The following is an 18,510-nucleotide window of genomic DNA, read 5'->3' as shown; positions in this document are numbered from 1 at the left end:
AATTGTTATATTGATTGTATTTTGAAATCTTTTTCAAAGTAGCTGAAGAAAATAAGCTTGAATCCTCTGAAGCACAAATTAGATAAGCTGACAAAGTTCAGTCATCATTTAGGATCAGGACCATGTTTAAATTCAAAGGAATCACCTCGGATGGAAGATAATAATGTAGGACAGGAATGCCAAGAGGAAAGACCTGCCCAGAATACATCACATTTAGAACAAGATTTCTCTAGAAAAAAATTGATTGTAAAAGATACATCAGAGAAAGAACATATTAATTTTTCAAAGCCACAGGTGCCTCAAAAAGTAAGTACTTAAAATGCATTTTAAGAACTTTTAAATATTTTTAAAACTCATTGGCTTAATTCTGATTGCATTTTATCATCCAGGTTCAAATGTTACATAACTGAAAGGCATTTTTTTTTGGAGACTGAGGGAGCAATTCATTCCCTACTGGTAGCCAATCAGAGATAGCTGGCTCAAGACTATCAATAATTATAAGTTTCATCAAGTGAAGAGACAGCTGACAAGTGCTACCCTCTTGCAGGCCCTAATCCTAACAGTATATTTATTGTCTGAAAGAGTGCAGGAGTAATGCAGAAGTTTTTTTTTTTTTTTTACTCTAGAAACTCAGTTTCTGTCTTTTCTTTCCCATCCTCCCCACTTTTTTGGCATAATACAAAAAATGTCACTGACAACTGCATTCATCAAGGGTGTATAAAAATGAACCAGTTGCAAGATTGACCAGAAACACATGCTGATCCAGAGGTTGTTGTTGGAAGTCAGGGAGATTATGATGATGGTTTAATTAAACCATTAATCATTACCTTTACATTTCTTTATAGCTACATAAATGTTATCTGTAGGTATAAATAGTTTGAATAAGATGATGATATAGATTTTGCTCAGATGAGTTGAATCAGTACAAAGCTCTTCAATGTACAGGGCAAACTTCATGATATTTATCTTCTGTCAGCTTACAAAAATTTTCCCATGACTTTTGTTTAGCTTCCTTAGCTTTCTTACATTTTTTGTCTTTGTTTTTTTTTGGACATCTACTGATTTACTTTTCAGGAACTTTTGATATGATTTCTTTTTTGTTATCCTTGTCCACCACTTCACCACATTCCTGAAATAACATGTTTAGCATCTGTAGTTATGTCATTATGCATATTTATGAGCAATGTGTCTGCACTTATCATTGTACCTTTTTTTTTTCAGAGTGCATTATTAATAAGATCTATAAGGAAGTTAAAAAGGTGAGAAAGATAAGGGGAGTAGCAGCCTTGCATCACTCCCTTCTTCATACTGAAAAAAAAAAAAAAAAGTAACAAAACATAGTTTAATTAGTTCCCATAGTTGCAAGGAGAAGTTTCTATTAGAATTAATACTTTCATTGTTTCTAAATATAATGCCTTGAAGAAAGATGAAGTACTTGTGAGATTTTTAAATATTAATTTGCCTTATTAAATACATTAAATATGCATAATATACTTAATTACATTAAAATGCATAATATACTTAATTACATTAAAATGCATATATCTCTTACTGTTTCAGTTTATTGTAGCTATTCCCTTATACATATGTATTTATTTATTAGGCATAATAATTTGCATGTATAAGATCTTCTCTGAGCATTTTCTGTTGTAGTCCTTCATATTTAGGGTAACAGTATTGTTTCACTTTGTTTTTTTCTTGTTATAATGTCATGGGCGATCATTAATGTTTTAAATGCATACTAATTTTTTAAACATTATTTTTTGAAAGTCGCAGCTTTCAGATTGGTGTTTCTGTATGATCTCACTTAGTTTTAGAGCAAAAATTAATTCTATGTTTAATATAATATATACAAAGAAAAAGTAATATAATATGTAGAAGAAAGAATTTGAAAATAATGAACACTGCAGAAAACATTGACTGATTCATCCAGAAAGGCATGTGGTGAGGTGAGACTGTGTGCAAGGATAGAAAAATCAGAAATCCATGGTAAACTCAAGAAGTTAAAGTGACAGTCAAGGAAAAGAAGAAAGTGTGTAGCAAATAAGTCGGTAGATGCCCTAAAGGATACAGAGAAAAATGTGAGAGAGCTAAGCTATGTGTAAAACTAGCTAAACAAAAGTCATCGGAAGACTTTGATAAGAACATAGAAAATAAATATCAGTAAGATGGCAAAAAATTCTGGAGGCTATTGAAAAAAGCTTAGAAATTGAGGAAAGAGTACTATGAAAGGAATATTAGAGATGATAAAGATGACATCAAAACTAAAGATATTCTAGATATATGGAGTAATTACTCCACATATATAGATGAAATATGAAGTGACAGCACAGTGATAGAAAACAGTCACGAAAAATGGAATCAAGAGTACATATAAATAATTTGAGGTAGAAAAAAACCATCAAAAACCTAAAATGTTGAGAGATAGCCAGAATAGACAATGTTTGACCAGAAATATTCAAATACAGAGGTATAAAGCTTTACAGTGGCTACATTGCATAAGTACAGAAGGTCTGATCAGATGATAAAATTCCAAATAATTGAAATAGAGCTCTCATAATATCTACAGAGGAAGGTCTCTACTGAATGTTTCTGCTAAGATTTAGGCATACCTGAGAAGAGGCTAAGAAAAGTTGTCATGGAAACTTGGAGAAGACCAGTCTGTGCTCAAGGATTGGGCTCCAGAATTGACATCCATCCTGTATCATCTGTATAAACTTTCATATTCCACTTCATTTTCATATTTTACCCAACAGCATGGAAGCAAGTCCATCCACATCCAGCCTGTATCCAGAAGGGGAGACAAAAGTCATCCATCTATCGTTCCATTGCTCTTGCCTCATTTCTTTCAAAAGTGATGGAGAAGATTATCAACAACCAGCTTCTTCATTACTTGGAGAATCATCAGTTAATTAGCAATTACCAGTATGGATTCTGCTATTTTCATTCTACAGCCAAACTCCTAGTAATTTCATCCACCTTTGGACTTGAGCCATGGAAGGATTTGAAAAAACTAATGTTATCGTTCTCGATATTTCTAGGGCATTTAATCATGCCTAGTACCGATGTCTCCATCTTATGAACAAACTGCCTTCTTATGGTATCCTTTCTATGCTCTGTGATTGGATTGCCAGCTTCCTCACTGGTCATTCATTCTGTGCCATTGCAGATGGCTTTCTATCATCAGATTTTCCTATCAGTGCTGCCATGCTTCAGAGTTCTGTGCTCTTACCCACACTCTTCCTCCTTTACATCAATGATCTGCTTTCTCTAACTTCAGATCCAATTCACAGTTTTGCCAATGACAGTACTCTTCATTCCTCTTCCTCATTCAATAGATCCTGTGGTTATATAGATCCTAATGTTAGTTGCCTCAAGATCTTCCACAATAAGTGGCTTAAACCCTAAATGCCTCAACATCCTCAAATGGGGTAGTCCTTACCCCATAAGTTGTCCTAACTTAAGAAATTTCAATGCTAAAAAAACTCGAGCCTGGATTGTTACCTGCAAGAAAAATCCTTCCTCATCTCTTCTCATTATTTGCTAATGTTCCAGTTTCCTTTAAAGAATCAACTTTCTCTTCTTGTGTTAACTGCTACATTCAGTTATCCTGGTACAAGCATTATTTACATAGCCTCCTTAGCCTCTGAAAAGCTTGGTGTTCTTTTCCATTCTAAGCATTATTTCTCTTCCTCTTAATTCCTGACGCTTTATAAGTCTCAGATCTGTCCAACTTTGGAGTACTGTTCTCACATTTGGGGTAGAGTACCCAAGACCTCTCTCGGAATTCTTGATATTCAGAAGAGGGCAATCCAATTAATAGACAACCAGTCCCTCTCAGACTTCCTGCAGTCACTTTATCATAGATGCTCTGTTTGAATACTGTGTCTATTCTATAGATATTCGTGGACATTGCTCCTCTGAATTGGCTGCTACCATTCTTCCACTTTTTTTCTAACCATAGAAGAACTAGAGCAGCCACTGGCACACCCATGCACTGTCCAGCTTCAAATACACTGAACTGTCTTATCATCCTCCTTCATTTTATCGACCTCTATTCTTTGGAACAATCTCTCCCATACTGTTTTTCCCATCAAGTACAACCTCCAACTCTTTAAGAAATATATCAATAGGCCATCTCATTCTTCTTGATCACTTACCTATACAGGGCACTGTAGTGTTATAGGTGATGTGACATTTCATAAAAAAATAAAGTTTATCAGGATCTGATTTTCCCTTTAAGACAAATAGTTGAGAATTAATGGAATATAACAGGGATTTCTTTTTAAATCAGGCATATGACAAGGTGCCAAGTGAAAAGCTACATGAAATGCTACAATTATTTGGTGTAAATAAGACATTATATCAAGCAGTATATAGTCTATATTTGAGCTGTAAGCCTGAAGCTAGAATCAGAGGTACAGGAAGATGGTTTGATATCAAATCTGATGTAGGACAGGGGGTGCACATTATCTCCACTATTATTGATCATTTATGAGGTGAGCCTCTTATTTCTCAATGCTGAGGAATGCCTTTCTCCCTTTTTATAGAAAAGGGGGGGTCTACTTCTAACATGGTGAAGTCTGGGTCCATCTTGGGGGAGAGTATATTTTGTATGCATGAATGTATGGGTAAAGGGCATCATAAACATCCATGTCCAAGGCAGGATTCAAACTTGCAGCCCTTTGACTGAGAGTGGATATATACCAACCAGGCTGGCATTCATCATTTATATGGATCACATGAAGGAAATAGCATTAAACCTGATATCAAAATTGAATATGATGTTTGTACTCTTAAATAAATTCTATATACATATAAGGCAGCCCTCGGTTTACGACGGTTCAATTTATGCCAATTCACAATAATGCCGGATGCCTGCGTGCTTTCTCACTGTAGTGTGGTCTGACTGAGAAACAACTTAGGGAGTTATCATTCCTCTTTATAAAGCCTTGATACGGCCACATCTGGATCGCTATGTTCAGGTCTGGTCACCTGGGTTTCTTTGGGATGAGGAAGTGGTGGAAAGGCTTCAGAGGCAAGTGACTAAGATAGTGAGTGATCTGTGGAATGTTCCCTCTGAGGATAGATTGAAGGATTGTGGGTTGCAAAAGTTGGCTAATAAGTGAAAAAGGGTAGGGATATGATAGAAACATTTAAGTTACTTAAAGGATTTTATAGGATTGATGCTGGTGAAATATTTGAAGAAGTTCATCCCTGGAAGTTAGATAAGAGTATGTGGTTAGCAAAGGCATGAACACTAGCTTTTTCACTTGGAGAATGGTAAACGAATTGAATGGGTTGCTTGAGTCAGTTGTGAGTGCTTTGTTAATGGTTTCAAGGAGAGGTATGATCGATACTCTGTTGATAGTTTGGGTCTTCCATTATGAGTCTTAGGATTCCATGGAGGTGCCCAGGCAATAATAATAAAAAAGATTATGTTACAAAAGAGAAAGAAAAGAGATTATGTGATGAAAGAAAATAAAAGAGATGATGTTATAAAAGAAAAGAGATTGTTACTTTGGGATACTAGATAAGCTAGTAAAACTTACAAGGTTAGCAATAGAAAATTCAGAAGCCCAAGTTAAAACACACAATGATTTAACAGATCCCTTCCAATAAAACAAGGATTAAAACGAGATTGTAGTCTAACATTGATACTTTTCAAATTAGCTGTGGAATACATTATCCAATCATTGCCAGTAGATACTCCATGAAATCGATGCAGCCAAGCATCTGGGAATGTTAGTGGAGTTGAAGTTTAGATGACATATTGCAAAATTAGCTAAAACAGCTCATGTGATTACTTGGTCACTGAAGAACACCCCAATAAGCAGGTCATCAGAAGATACAGGTTATTAGACCTCTTTATAGGAGGGAAAGACTTGGGAAAGACTTTGCCTTGACTAGTGTGCACAGATGTAGTCACCTGGGGTTTCTTGGGGATGAGAGGAGGGGAAAGAAGTGAGAATTCGGAGGTGAGTGACCCAGATGGTGGAAGGTCTATAGAATTCACCTTGTAAGGAAAGGTTAAAGTTTGTGGGTTAGAGAAATTGGTTGATGAGAGGAAAACCAGTGATATCATTGAAATATACAGATGGCTGAAGGGTTTTTACAGGATTGATACAGAGGAAAATTTTCAGAACAGGTCCAATGGTGGGAGAACTATGCTTCATCCTTGGAAATCGAGGAATAGTGTGGTTAACAAAGGTGTGAGGATTAGACAGAGTGATAAATTAGTGGAATAGGTTGCCAGAGTCTGTTGTAGGTGCCAGATTGAAAGAACATTTGCCTGTGACTCCTCATAACTGTGAATAAGTTCAAAGCAAAGTATGATAGATATTGCTTGGATCTAGGATAGTGCTTGTAATATTTAATTAGGGCCTCTCAGTTAGTCTATAGACTTTATGCAGTTGCCCGTATAAATAATAATAATATCCTGTAACCTCCCCCTCCTCTAGGGGTGCATATCAGGAATTTGACGATGATGGTACAAAATCTAGATTAGTTTGCTGTTTGGTCTAATTGCAAAATTACTGCCTTTTCTTAGTATTGACATTTTTCCTGTGTTAGTTCATAGTTGATGAGTGATTGTTTAAATGGTAATTGATTCATGCCATGTAATCATAATTATAGTTTAAAAAAATTGACATACTGTGATAACCTTATAACAACATTATGCAAGGTGTGCATAATGCCCATAGAAACCAGTATACTAATAATTCTTTCTGAACATTCACATGTCATGAAGAGTGTTTTTCAAAAACTTAAAATTTATGTTTCATACTGTGAAATTTATGTTTATCTTTCTGTCTACTTCCTTTGTGGACTGAATAATTTTTAAAGTCTGTATTCCATAATGAATTATATTTTGACAGGAGCTTATGGACATATTTAATAAGCTCATATAAGAAAATAATAATTTGCTTGTTTTTGGGCGTATTCTTCTAATTGATCTTCAGTTCATGTCATATTTCTTCTCTTTTCACAGCCAGCCATTATTTCAACATTCTGTGAAGATAGACCTACAAAAAAATTAGAAGGTTCTCCATTATCTTCAACTGTAAATGGATTGAAAGAACATTTGCCTGTGGCTCCTCATGATGCATGTGAAAAGAAACTGATTAATCGTGAATCTAATGTTACAGAATTAAAATCAGATCGAGCTGTAGCTCAACCTTCTAGCAGATCACCATCACCTCATCGTTCAGGTCGGGTGTTTGGAAGTAAGTGATTTTATATTTTTTTAATTGACAGTATGATTTTCCTGAAGTATATCTTCGATTATTAATTAACTTAAGGAATTCACAACGTACACTAGAATATAAATTAAATTAAACTTTAATATATATTTCCAATATTTTGGCAATGTCACATTGCCATCTTCAAAGGAACTTAAAATAAAGACACGTACATGCAGGCACTACATATAGTAAATGAGGAAGAAGCAAGGAAGCTATTGTTTCTCCTAAAAGTCCTGATGGTGCTCCCTAGTGAGCTATGTAGGTATTCTTGGCCGTTGGGCTGTGAAAGTATTGTGATGTACGTCTCCCAAATTTGGACAGTCTCGTGCAACCAAATTTGTTGAGGTTTGGCATGTTTAGACTATTCATATTTGGCCTTTATATACTGAAATAAACACAAAAAAACTTATTCTGATTGTAAGACCATCAGTTTAATACACATATATACAGGAACGTCGATTAGTTTCACTAGCATACTGTCTAGCTTTGTCAAGACAAAAAAAGATGAAAGAAAATAATAAATGCAAAAAAACTAAAGAATACAGTAAACCGTTAACAACGGTTAGGCAATCAAATTTGACAGCTCGTGTGACAATGTATGCATGAAGAGAGATGCTTCAGTCATTATTGTGAATACGCGTTATATAGTTTTTGGCATACTGTAGTTCCACTATACTTAATGAATTAATCAGATTTTTCCATGTATCTTTCAATACTGCTCCTTGATTTCTGTTCAGGTTATTACTTGTTCATAGGACCATTGCTGCTTCTTTGTATTAAACCGATGATCTTAAAATCAGAATAAGTTTTTGTGTTTATTTCAGTTTGGCATGTTTCTTAGGGCTGAAGCTGATTCCATGAAAAGTCTTTCAAATTTGAGCATGGTCTGCAAATCTGCAAAACCAGAGTGGCTATACTGGTGAAAACGGATGTAGTCCTTGTGTTCTGAAATTCTGATATTCACTGTCGTGCCTGTTTGGCCAATGTAGGACAGCTTACAGCTGCAAGGGTAGAGGTAGGTCTATGGGAAGTGGTTGGTCTTTAGTGGAGCGGTTAAGGGATGCCAATTTTCTATATGGTCTGTAACAAGAGGTCAAGTCATGTTTTTTTAAGATTTTGATAATTTTTTCTGAGGTGCCTCGGATGTAGGGAATGGTGATGGATTTAGTGTGGAGGGGGGGAAGGTTGTGGTTTACTGGTTTCAATATTTTTTGGATTTTTTTGGAGGGGTAGCCATTGGCCGAGAAAGTGTTGAGGATGTGATTTAGTTTAGTGGTTAGGACATTGTCATTTGAACAGATTAGTTTAGCCCTGTTGTATAGTGTCTTAATAACTCCATATTGTTGTGTGTGTGTGTGTGTGGGGGGGAATTGTTGGTAATTGTATCTGCCTGTATGGGTGGGTTTTTCTATCATCATCATCAAATTCCTGCCATGTACCCTCAAGGGGGTGTACAGGATATGACAGTACTACATGAAAAAAAAACTACATCATTACTAACTTCCTATCTACAATTTTCCTCCAAATCAGTCTGTTATTTGTCAGGACTCCAATATTATCAGATCTTATATTTCTATCGTCTAAGGCACTTTGTACTGTATCAATCCACCTACATCTTGGTCTTCCTCTGGGTCGTTTTGCTGCCAACCTGGCAGAGAACACTTGTTTTGCTAATCTTTCTTTGCCCATTGTGTTTAAGTGACCATACCACCTGAGATTAGCTCTGCTAATGCATTCCTGGATGTTGACAATGTCAAGTTCTTTCCTAATATCCTTGTTTTTAATATGATATTACCATTGATGCCATCTGTTCACGCCTATAATCTTTCTCAGGACTCTCATATCTGCGGTCTCTAGTCTTTGGTCAAGTGTTTTACTTCTGACCCAGCTCTCAGATCCATAAGTTAAAATTGGTTTGAACACTGTCTTGTATACAGCTAATTTAGTGTTCCGACTAATTGCTCTCTTATTCCATATGAATTTATTCAATTGACTTCCTACCATACCAGCTTTGCTGATTCTGTTGTATATTTCTATATTTAATTTACCATCTTAACTAAAAATCGTGCCTAAGTAGCTGAAATGTTTCACTTGTTCCACAGGTTCTCCATTCACAACACAGTTGACATTTTCAATGATTCTGCCTATTTTCATTGTCTTTGTCTTTTTATTGCTGACCTTCATACCATATCTATTACAACAGCTATCCAATTTAGTCAGAGAATCTTGCAGACTTATAGCAGATTTATTTAGAAGTATAACATCATCCTCATTAAGGCAAAGAGCTGACATTAACATCTCCAAATTTTTTCTATAAACAGAGAAAATCAAGGTTTCATCAGGCAGGCAGGTGACTAGTGTGTGAGGCTGTTGTTTTCTTCTTTTTCCAGGGTGAACTTGATTCTGGTTAAGAAGGAGAGGAATGTATCAGAGCTATGTGGTCAAATAGCGAACACATAATCAACGTAGCGAAGCCATATGGTTGGTTTTTATGGGGCAGAGTTTAAGGCTTTCTCTTCAAAAGTCTCCATGAAGAAGTTGGCCAAGGGTGGGGAGAGTTGTGAACCCATGGCTGTCCCCTCTATTTGTTTGCAGAATTTTCCCTGCCAAACAAAATAGTCTGAGTTCATTGTGAACTGAAATAGGGCTGAGATATCGGGAGGAAATTTAGCTTGCATTAGTTCTAAGGTTTCCTTGAGTGGGACATTTGTGAATAAGGAGGAGATGTCAAAACTGACCATTATGTCAGGTATGTTGGAGTGTAAGGTTTTCTATGCTGGCTTTAAAGTGGGCTGAGTTTTTTATGTGTGATGATGTGTTGCCAGTATAGTGTGTGAGCGTTTTGGCCAAATGTTTAGCTAATTTGTATGTGGGGGAATCAATGCATCCACTATGGGACATAATGGCACATTTTCTTTATGTATTTTTGGTAGTCCATATATACAGGGAGTGGGGTATAGAGTTAACCGGTTTTAATTTGTTAGTAACTTCCACAGGCCAAGAAGTGACCTTCTTAAGGAGCCTATGGAGTTTTCTAATTTGCGAGTTGGTGGGATTGTATTCAATAAGGAGGCAAGTAGCCTGATCTAATAATAGAGCATTAAGCTTACCTCTGTAGTCCGTTTGGTCGAGTACTATGGTGGCATTTCCCTTATCCGCTTTGATTATTACTATTTCTTTGTTTTACTTCATTTCCTGCAGAGCTTTATATTCACTATTGGATATGTTGGTTTTTGGTGGTCTTGCTTTGGTGAGAACACAAGCTACATCCAGTCTAATATTATTGACGATGTGGTTTGGAAGGTGGCATATCCCACGCCCAATTTATATCATTATATCATAGCTCTTTAACATGGCCACAACTTTGACATTGCTCCCAGAAAAATACTGTCCGAGGATATAATGATCCAAATTGAACGCGGAATACTCCACCTTCCAAACCACATCACCAACAATATTAGATTGGATGCAGCTTGTGTTCTCACTAAAGCAAGACCACCAAAAACCAACATATCCAATAGTAAATATAAAGCTCTGCAGGAAATGAAGAAAAACAAGGAAATAGTAATCACCAAAGCGGATAAGGGAAACGCCACCATAGTACTCAACCAAACAGACTACAGAGGTAAGCTTAATGCTCTATTATTAGATCAGGCTGCTTACCCTCCCTATTGAATACAATCCCACCAAATCACAAATTAGAAAACTCCATAGACTCCTTAACTGTACCCCCCCCCGTATATATGGACTCCCAAAAATGCATAAAGAAAATGTGCCATTATGTCCCATAGTGGATGGCATTGATTCCCCCACATACAAATTAGATAAACATTTGGCCAAAGCGCTCACACACTATACTAGCAACACACCATCACACATAAATAAAACTCAGCCCACTTCAAAGCCAGCATAGATAACCATACACTCCAACATAAGAGGAGACGCCGAAACTGACCATTGTCAGTTTCGGCATCTCCTCCTTATTCACAAATGTCCCACTCAAGGAACCCTGAGAGGTAATCCAAGCTAAATTTCCTCCCAATATCTCAGCCCTATTTCAGTTCGCAATGAACTCAGGCTATTTCGTGTGGCAGGGAAAATTCTGCAAAATGGGTTCACCACTCTCCCACCCTTGGCCAACTTCTTTATGGAGACTTTTGAAGAGAAAGCCTTAAACTCTGCCCCACAAAACCAACCATATGGCTTTGCTACGTTGATGTGTTCACTATTTGGCCACATGGCTCTGATACACTCCTCTCTTTCTTAACACACTTAAACAACCAACACCCCAGAATCAAGTTCACCCTGGAAAAAGAGGAAAACAACAGCCTCCCTTTCCTAGACACACTAGTCGCCCGCCAGCCTGATGGAACCTTGGTTTTCACTGTTTATAGAAAACCCATCCATACATTCACCAACAATTCCCCCCCCCCCCCACACACACACAACAATATGGAGTTATTAAGACACTATACAACAGAGCTGAACTAATCTGTTCAAATGACAATGCCCTAACCACTGAACTAAATTACATCCTCAATGCTTTCTCAGCCAATGGTAACCTCCCCCAAAAAATCCAAAAAATATTGAAACCAGTAAACCACAACCCTCCCCTCTCTTCACAAGGATTACTCTAAATCCCTCACCATTCCCTACATCCGAGGAAAAAAAAAATACCAAAATCTTAAAAAAACATGACTTGACCTCTTGTTACAGACCATATTAGAAAATTGGCATCTCTTCTCTGCTCCACTAAAGGCCAACTACTTCCCCTAGACCTATCTGGTGTTTACCAGGTCCCTTGCAGCTGTAAGCTGTCCTACTTTGGCCAAACAGGCAGGACAGAGAATATTAGAATTTCAGAACACAAGGACTACATCTGTTTTCACCAGTGTAGCAATTCTGGTCTTGCAGACCATGCTCTGGATACACGCCACAGAATATGGTGGAAGAAAGTCACAATAATACACTGTAGCATGTTCAAATTTGAAAGCCTTTTCATGGAATCAGCCTCAGCCCTAAGAAACATGCCAAGCACAACAAATTTGTTTGCATAAGACCGCCCCAAATTTGGGAGACGTGCATCACGAGACCTTCAGCCCAACGGCCAAGAATACCTAGGGAGCACCATCAGGACTTTTAGGAGAAACAATAGCTTCCTGGCTTCTTCCTCATTTACTGTATGTAGTGCCTATGTGCACGTGTCTTTATTTTAAGTTCCTTTGACGATGGCAACGTGACGTTGCTGAAATATTGGAAATATATATTAAAGTTTAATTTAATTTATATTCTAGTGTACGTTGTGAATTCCTTAAGCTAATTAATAATCATGTATAACCAGCGTATAAGCTTTTCTATGAGAAGTATATCTTCATAGATATGTCAAGTAGTTTTGAAATCTTTAACACAATAAAGATTTAATGACTAGTTTCTAATCAAATGTTTTTTTTAGATTAGTCTATTATTAATTGAATATCTGATTTCATCATTTGTTACATTTCAATCTTAAAGTATAAACTCTTTCCTTCTGAAGTATTCCTACCTGGATAAACTCTCCCCATACAACAACTGAGTTAGATAAAGGAACCTACTACGTAATGATTTTGCAAAGGCATTTGATGAAATGCCACATGGGACTCTGTTACGCAAAGTAGAAATAATGGACATGGACATGACACTGGTTAAGTGGATTAGAGGTTAGCTGCTGGACAGATATCAAAAAAGTGGTATATGGAGGAGCAGAATCAAGGTGAAAACAGGTGACTAGTGGTGTGCTGCAAGGTTTAATGCTGGGACAATTGCTGTTTATTTTGCACATAATTCATATAGGAAATAACCTGAAAAGGAAATATTCTGTTGTTTTCTGCTGATGATGCAAAATTAGATAGAATAATAGTTAATCAAGGTGATGTGGAGAGCTTGCATGACAATTTAAATAGGCTGTCAGTATGAACAAAAGTTAATGGGTGTCATTTTGGGATAAATAGATTACAAGCCGTGTATCACATTAATGGCACTGTACTCCAGGAAATAGATTAAGCTAGAAATTTAGTAATCATGGTAGACAGAGAGTTAAAGTTTACAGGACATATTAAGGTTGCTAAGGTAGCCAATAAGATTACTTGACTATTGAAGAACATATTAACAAATTTAGATAAGGAAGTTGTCATTCCTCTTTATAAGGCCTTGATACACATCAAATTCCTGACATGTACCCTTTAGGGGTGTACAGGATATAATAGTACTACATGAAAAATTCAGCATTACTAACTTCCTATCTACAATTTTCCTCCAAATCAGTCTGTTACTTGTCAAGACTCCAACATTATCAGATCTTATATTTCTATCATCTAAGGAACTTTGTACCGAATTAATCCACCTATGTCTTGGTCTTCCTCTGGGTAGTTTTCCTGCCAACCTGGCAGAGAACACTTGTTTTGCTAATCTTTTCTCTCCCATTCTATTTAAGTGACCATACCACCTGAGATTAGCTCTGCTAACACATTCCTGGATGCTGACAATGTCAAGTTCTTTCCTAATATCCTCGTTTTTAATATGATATTGCCATTGATGCCATCTGTTCACACCTCTAATCTTTCTCAGGACTCTCATATTTGTGGTCGCTTGTCTTTGGTCAAGTGTTTTACTTCTGACCCAGCTCTCAGATCCATAAGTTAAAACTGGTTTGAATGCTGTCTTGTATACAGCTAATTTAGTGTTCCGACTAATTTCTCTCTTATTCCATATAAATTTATTCAGTTGACTTTCTACCATACCAGCTTTATTGATTCTGTTGTCTATTTCCATATTTAATTTACCATCTTCACTAAAAATCGTGCCTAAGTAGCTGAAATGTTTTACTTGTTCCACAGGTTCTCCATTCACAACACAGTTAACATTTTCAGTGCTTTTGCCTGTTTTCATTACATTTGTCTTGTTATAGCTGACCTTCATACCATATCTATTACAACAGTTATTCAATTTAGTCAGGGAATCTTGCAAACTTGTACCGGATTTATTGAGAAGTATAACAAGTATTGCTTTATATAATTCCCCATTGACACCATATAACTGTAGCGTATTGAATAGCTTCTTTCTTGGCACCTTGTCATATGCCTTTTCCAGATTTGCGAAACATGCCCCCCTTTTTCGAAAAAAAGGGAGGCTTGTGTAACTCGGCGTCGCATCAGCCGAGCCGGCATGAAATTTTGTCATGTTGCACCATCATTTTGTATATTGGTTTAAGCGAATAGGATGGACTGGCGAATAGGTCGGTTAAATCCCAAATTGCCAGTCCATCCTCGTTCGTTCAGTATCCAGGTAGATACCCAACAGGGTGCACCACGAGAAGGTGAGGATTGGACATTAGGTCAGAAGCCCTGGTTGGTTCTCTGCATTCCTTTAAAAGCTATGTGAAGGTCACCTCTCAGTTATACAGCTTTGACCCTTAAGCACTCCAGGCCTTGATACATCCCCGTCTAATTGGATATATTTGGAAAATGGATATATCACATCCATTGAAAGATTACGATGGTCAATAGATATACAAAACAAAAAATAACAAAATATCTCCTATTATAATAATAATATACTGTATCCGCCTCGCTCCTGTAGATATAATTAAACTTATGAATATATTTATTTGTAAGAAGGTGAGGAATCAAATACATACATTCATTTGATTCTGTGATATTTGAGTCTGCAAATTACCAGAAAGTTTATTAATATTTACTTCAATTTTTGTGACAAACTTTAAATATTATGCAAATGATTGTTTGAAAGTCTTGTTCTACACTTTGATTTGACTGTTTTCATTTTTGAAAATGTTGATTCACACATGTATGTACCATGCTACCAAAAATGGAGAACATGGCCATTGCAAATCTCTTTAGGTTCATAAACGTATCCGATAGTGCTGAATGTAATGACAGAGAATTTCACTGAGCTTGATATATCTTAGACATCTATTATTTACTAAGCTATCTCATTTGATGCAGAATCATACTCACTTTGGGTTGGACTCTTAAAATATTGAACTCTGATTACCATAGATTATAACCACTTTATTACTGGATACACTTCAGAATTAACTGATAAAAGTAACAAAAGCAACAAAAAACTAGCAAATCACCCACACCTAGACATAAGACTCTATGGAAGAACTGAAACATTTCGCAAAACTTATCTGGTATATGTCTCAATGGGTACTGATTGAAAGCATCGGGAATAGAGTACTACTAATTTGGATGAATTTTTGCTTATGCTCTGCTCTGCTTCATTTGGTAGGTCTCTACATGTATAAAAATTGGTTGTTTCTCGCAGTTCTTTACCTCTTCCAATCTCCAGTTGGGTGAAAACTGATGCTGAAATGCCACCATCTGTTTCCTTTAAATGACATCTGCAACCATCTATTGTACATAGATGGGAGGAATATTAGAGATATTTAATACAGATGCTTTCAATGATCATTTATTCACATAGAGTTTATAAATGTTGACACTCTCAAACATATATAAAAATTTATATATGTATCATCTACTGCTTTAGATGATAAATTGTTTCCTCTAACACATCTGATAGAAGAGGCAATTTATCTACTAAATCTTCTGCTATTGAAGTCTCTCCCAGTTTCGGAATGACACAGTTTGGGTCATTCTGAAACTGAATTCAGAATAATCACTCAGTCTGCATTAGCCACAGGACTCTGAAATGATTCTAGGTTTTGTTCAGATGCAGTTAGAAATTTGAATGCTTTTTCATGGAAAGTAATGAACCTCTATTGCACTATCACAATATGAGTCATCACAGTGGCCATCTTATATTTAACTTTGGGAAATCATTATTTTAAACTGTTGTTTTTTAAATCTTTTCCTCAGTTATAATTTTCTGATTATAAAACCTAATAGTATTTATCACTTAGTATCCAGCAGGATGAAATAATAATATATTATCATACAAGCTTTATTTTATTTTCTTAATTATGACCATTTATTATTACTGTGACAAACTTGGATACTAAGTGTGAAATATTAGTAAAAGTAGAATACTTATGTTATTAAACTTTTTTTTTTAATGTGTATGGTTATTATGTAATTTCTTTCAAATATATGCTATACATATTTGTGTAAACACTGAAATTGATATTGCATCCTTTAAGTTATTTGATAATATATATATTAAAACAGATATTAAAATTACTTGTTGGTTTTTTTTTTTATTAGTGCGTACATCAAAATTTCGACACTTAAATGGGACCATTCTTCCAAAGGAAACTCATATTACAAACATCATGAATCTCAGCAAGACTCTTCCTGGAGAAAGTGATGGATTCCAAGCTAATCCTGAACGGGTAGCAGTCCCAGTTGGAAACGCAGGTGGACGCATAGCTGTACTTGAGGTAAGAAGAGAATCTATTTATTTTTGCTTCGTAATTAATTTCTTTTAAACACTTTTCATTGTTGAGATTATATTTGGTCATTCAAACATATAATTAAAATGAAATATATGTTGATCTTTAATTGACCATGATTTATAAGCATCTAATGCCAACAAGTTTTGCCAACGGGGCTGTTCAGCTTCTTCAGGGCTTATAACGGTAAGAGAAAACTCAAACTCAAAGAAAAGTCTTTTAAACACTTTACTGCAGTACTTGCATATCTGCATGAAATACCATTCTTTAGATATACCACCATTGCCACATGCATTTGTTTCCAGTGACAGCTGTTCTGTAGCTGGAAACATAAGACAGTATAATAAATACTGTTTGGTTTGCTTTGTATTATTCTCAACATGCCAATAAAAGGCATTGTGTGGATAACTAACTATTGATTTTCCTTAAAAATTATCAGTTATAGTTCTTGAGGAATATTTCCTGTGGAAGGATGTTCTTGAAAAAAGAGGTATGGAATAAAAAGGAAGAGGAGAAGCTCCATTGTGCTTGCAAGTGAATACTAACAGAATGTTGGGTGTCTGCTGCTTATGCTTTACCAGACCCATTGGAAACCAGAGAAATGATGGATGCCAGATCATTGGAGCCATGTACATGGAAATACCTGTGAAAGGCATAGAGCTGAGACTGACTGTCCATGTATGATGTTGTTATTTCAGGAAACTGACAATATAGACTAAATATTAACTAAAAATTTACTTATTGTTTCCAGGTGGTCGCCAGGTTATGGATGACCTAACTTATGGCATTCCATACTTACAAACGGGCTCCCAAGGCTCATTATAAGCATCATTAATAATTAAATAATTAAATTAATAATTCGGGAACTAGTTTCTTCCACACATCTAAACAAACCTGCATGATGTAAGCAGTTCATTGGCACAGCATCTTTATGCTTGAGGAGCAAGATCCTAACATTGAGTGGTTTACAAAGGTTTCCCGTGCAGTTAGTGAGAATATCAGCTGCTACAAGGCCATTTATGATGAAAAAAAGAAAAAGGCTGTGCAAACAATCCTAGATACCTTTTTCAAGAAACCAACTTCAGTGGTAAGCTCCCCTCCTCTAGCAACAGAATCAGATCCTGATTCTCCAGTACTAGGTCCATCCACTCTAGTACCAGAATCTTGATCCTGATTCTCCATCATCATCATCTTCCAATTAATGTTAGCCTACCTTCTTGCCTCAAAAATGCCCCTTCTAGTAGCAAGACATTGATGCAACATTAGATATTAAAGTATTAACCTTTAATATTCTTTTTGGAAATATCTCCTATCTAAACTTTTTGTATGAGTTTGTTTTTATGTTCTGTTTGTTTGAATTAAAAGAAACAGCACAATAGTTTCTGTCACTTATTATTATAGTACAGGGGTATTATTATTATTACAGTATTACACTGTATTATTGCCACATATTAGCCATTCTTTTTGGAAATATCTCCTATCTAAACTTTTTATATGAGTTTGTTTTTATGTTCTGTTTGTTTGAATTAAAAGAAACAGCACAATAGTTTCTGTCACTTATTATTATAGTACAGGGGTATTATTATTATTACAGTATTACACTGTATTATTGCCACATATTAGCCATTATAGTAGCATTGAATTAAAAGAAACAGCACAGTAGTTTCTGTCACTTATTATTATAGTACAGGGGTTTTATTATTATTACAGTATTACAATGTATTATTGCCACATATTAGCCATTATAGTAGTATTATTATTATTACCATATATGATCTGTTCATCAGGGATCCGAGTTACATACAAATCCGACCTAAAGACATTCTCAGGAACGTGTTATCTCGTCCGTAACCTGGG

The 18,510-nt window shown here is 35.9% G+C and overlaps 1 protein-coding gene across 1 annotated transcript in view; it reads left to right on the top strand.

The window, feature by feature from the left end:
• The window catches only part of pod1 (coronin), a 434,089-nt gene that overhangs the window by 278,392 nt on the left and 137,187 nt on the right, over positions 1-18,510 (top strand). The window contains exons 14-16 of the mRNA XM_090401146.1: positions 43-306; positions 6,992-7,226; positions 16,466-16,641. Coding sequence (XP_090257272.1) covers positions 43-306; positions 6,992-7,226; positions 16,466-16,641 — 675 coding nt within the window. The remainder of the gene's footprint in view (positions 1-42; positions 307-6,991; positions 7,227-16,465; positions 16,642-18,510) is intronic.

Source organism: Typopeltis vanoorti, chromosome 12, assembly GCF_054136105.1.
Source record: "Typopeltis vanoorti isolate ZY-2024b chromosome 12, IOZ_Tvanoo_1.0, whole genome shotgun sequence".
NCBI classification, from domain to species: domain Eukaryota; kingdom Metazoa; phylum Arthropoda; class Arachnida; order Uropygi; family Thelyphonidae; genus Typopeltis; species Typopeltis vanoorti.
Note: the sequence above shows the minus strand (reverse complement) of the source record. Positions and strands in the feature narration are given on the sequence as shown.